The sequence below is a fragment of the Alternaria atra genome (genome assembly GCF_907166805.1).
Source record: "Alternaria atra isolate CS162 genome assembly, contig: 11, whole genome shotgun sequence".
In the NCBI taxonomy this organism is placed as follows: domain Eukaryota; kingdom Fungi; phylum Ascomycota; class Dothideomycetes; order Pleosporales; family Pleosporaceae; genus Alternaria; species Alternaria atra.
Window position 1 is genome coordinate 4240 of NW_025091308.1, and position 3191 is coordinate 7430.

The 3191-nt window shown below is 51.6% G+C and overlaps 1 protein-coding gene across 1 annotated transcript; it reads left to right on the plus strand.

Moving 5' to 3' along the window:
* Positions 1-1907: 1907 nt before the first annotated feature.
* Positions 1908-2306, plus strand: ALTATR162_LOCUS8 (uncharacterized protein; the record flags this gene model as incomplete). Its single annotated transcript, XM_043307601.1, has 1 exon — positions 1908-2306. One exon carries the CDS (start codon positions 1908-1910, stop codon positions 2304-2306), a length of 399 nt encoding a protein of 132 aa, XP_043163536.1.
* Positions 2307-3191: the final 885 nt, after the last annotated feature.

Below are 3191 nucleotides of genomic sequence, written 5' to 3' on the forward strand. Positions count from 1 at the left end.
GGCGTAAGTGCGGACAACGAACCCATAGTCGAGGGATGTATAACGACCGGGTATCCCATATGCGCTTGTTCTCCATAGAACATGCCATGAGTGGTCGGCGGACATCCGTGCGCGACCTCGGCGATGTTTAATGTCGGTAATGGTGCTGCAGGCCTGGAGATGAAGTGGTTGTATGAGCTCAGGTCCGAGTCGTGAGAGGAGTATCGTGGCGCGTGGAAAGGGGTGTAATCTCCCGAGCTAGTAGTTCGCAGTGGTGTGTTTCGCGATGGTCGCGCTATTGGTCTATCGTTGTCACTCGGCGCGGAGTAGTGCGGTCTCAAAAGTGGCGGTCGTGGGTCACTCCATGCGGAAGGTGGGGTTTCATGTCCTTGACTTCCATCTGATTCATCGAGACCCCATCCGTGATGCGAAACCATGTCATTCTCCGGTTCTCCTAATGCTACGACTCTCTGTAATTGGGCATGTAAGTGAACCGGGTTGGTGCTTTCATCTCGGGACGTTTGCCACCCACGTTGATCGCGGAGAACGGTGGGAGGTCTAGTGGTTGTAAAAGATGGGAGGCGTGAGCTGGTAAGTAGAGTAAGTGTACGTTATTATTATAGCAACTCCACATAAACTCGATATCAACGTGGGAGCCATGCCCATCAACTATTAGGAGACGATTGCGGGGTGGTGATGATGAAGTTTCTGGCGGGAAAACACTGCGTGACCACTCTAAACCTATACTGTTGCGTTTCCAGCCATTCTGTGAGGTCGTGAAAAGCCAGTTAGGCAAAGATTGCGACTGAAACCAGCTCGTGAGGACGTGGTTTCCCTTGAAGATTACCACTGGGCGGAGCGTACACCCGTCAGCCGAGACGCACTCAATTATTGTAACCCACTCGCGATTCTCTGGTGATTTGACGTAAGCCTTATGCTTAGATGCTGACGCAATAACGCGCGAGTTGTTACATACTCCAAGCACGATTCCAGTCTCGTCTATATTGTAGGTATCGCGAAGTTGTATATCGAGGCGGCGTCGGGTGGCTTCGTACAGCTCAAGAAACTCGCGAATTGACTCAGGATTGGCTGCGGTTGCCCTCGAGGCATCGATTTTTCGACCTATGATCGAGTGTACGCGTAGGTTGCGCCGGAGGAAGCCAGCAGCCCAGTTTTGACCTAGCGGCTCGTCGTCGCCGTTCATATGGAGGATCCGGATCGCCATTTCTCGTATACGTGAGTGCGTAGGCGGCTGCGCGCGAAGATCTTCATCGAGAACCCAACCGACGAGAAACTCCTCTTGTTCTGGAGTTAATCGCTGCTGATTTGAGTGAGCTGTCGAGTTGGGCGCACGGTCAGCGAGGCAGTGCTGTAGAGTTGATCGCGGTACGCCCCAGGCGCGACACGCTTCTCGCTGGGATTTAAAAACACCAGAATGAAGATCGCGTATAGCATTTTGTATTGCGACCTCACGATTATCCATATTGACGACGTTATAGTGGTGTTGTACAGCTTCAAAGAATATCTCACGATCTTGGTGGGGTGGCCCACCTCAAGGTTGGCCCAACACTAGGTGGCGCAGCTTAACCATACACTCTCTTCTAATAATTCTGTCTATAATACCCGCACCCAACCGTGCGACACAATGCGACATGCAAGACAGACACGAAAAAGACGGTACGTGTGATTGAGAAGATGATTGCGTCGCATGTCACGTGGAAAGTGGCCTTGGCTGCACTGGGTGGAATTGACATCAGGCTGAGGGTCCGTTGACAAGCTTCGAGCTACCACATCAACTCGTCACCGCGAGCTTAAGACACTCCAATTGCTGCTGACCCCGCAATTAATCGACCTCCAATCTCTTGTATCACAATTGAACCTTTTTGCAACCCCAAAATCCACGACCTATCGCCCACTACAACCTCACCATGTTCCGCATCCAACCCGCACGCACTGTACAACGCGCCAACTTCACCCGCCCTGCCGTCGTCCACCCTCGCTTCCTCAGCACAACACCAGCATGCTTCGCCCAAAAAGACGCGCAAGACAAAGACTCGCTGAACCCCCGATCAACCGAATACTCCAAGTCCGGCTCCGATGATGGCGCCGCACATTCAGACGCTGCCTTCGACCCCAAGAAAACGAGCCCAGAGGAGGCGGAGGCAACAGCAGACCGTGAGGCTGGCGGTCACCAGAACAGTCTGAACATTAGCCCTGGAAACAAGGACATCAGCGCCCCCAACAGCCCCGATGTTGGCGGAAACGGAGGAGCACCGGACAAGAAGAGCAGCGGTGGAGGCAGCGCGCCCAAGAACAGCACAGGTTAGATGCATAAATTGCAGGAGTGAACGATGTATGAGGGGCATGTCGTAGGCAATGAGTAGCCATCGCAAGTAGTTTAGGGCGCACATGGAGCATCATATCACAGCAGCATTGCATTGGGGACAGCTTCCTGGGACTCAGAACTGTATATACCACTTTAATTGAAAAAAAGTCAACATCAGAGCGACGACAACTAGTGACGTGAGTTATCTGCAACCTCACCGCATTAGGCATATGCGTGGAGCAACCTCTGTCTTGAACCCATGCAATGATGTCACAGCAGATAACGATGTCCCACCCGAACACGGCAGCCACATCCGTCTTTGCGCAACAAAACATCTTCACTCCTCATCTTACTTACTATAAAACCTCTTTTTCTCCTAAACTCAACTAAAAACCTAGCAAATGATGCTTTACGAGTCACTGTGTGATTCAAACAATACGGGCAGAGTGCGATTTGACATTGCGGGTCGCAATACGATTTGTCCTGTTTCGGTATAACGTGGTTCACAAGCGAGCGCCCCACGAAACACCAGCGCAGCGCACGCGTAGCGACGCAGTACAACACTACAACAAATTATTATACTATACACAATAATGTAGCATTATTTAGAAGCGTTGCTATTATCTACATCTAATATTTCTACCTTACAGGTGCGGGAGTTGTGTCCAATCTCGCTGCAACGGCCGCAGCGCCTCTCTGCGCGCACCCTCTTCGCAGGCGTCTCGCCCTCCTTACGACTACTACCCTCCTTTGCAGCAATTAAGTTAGATACCTCACTAACTGTTAGAGTCTCCTCTACGCGTACGTACCGCCTTTTGCGAGTCTTACGCTTTGTAAGCGTGTCAACAGCGTCTCGAAGGCGACCTATTTCTTCCTGCACTAACAC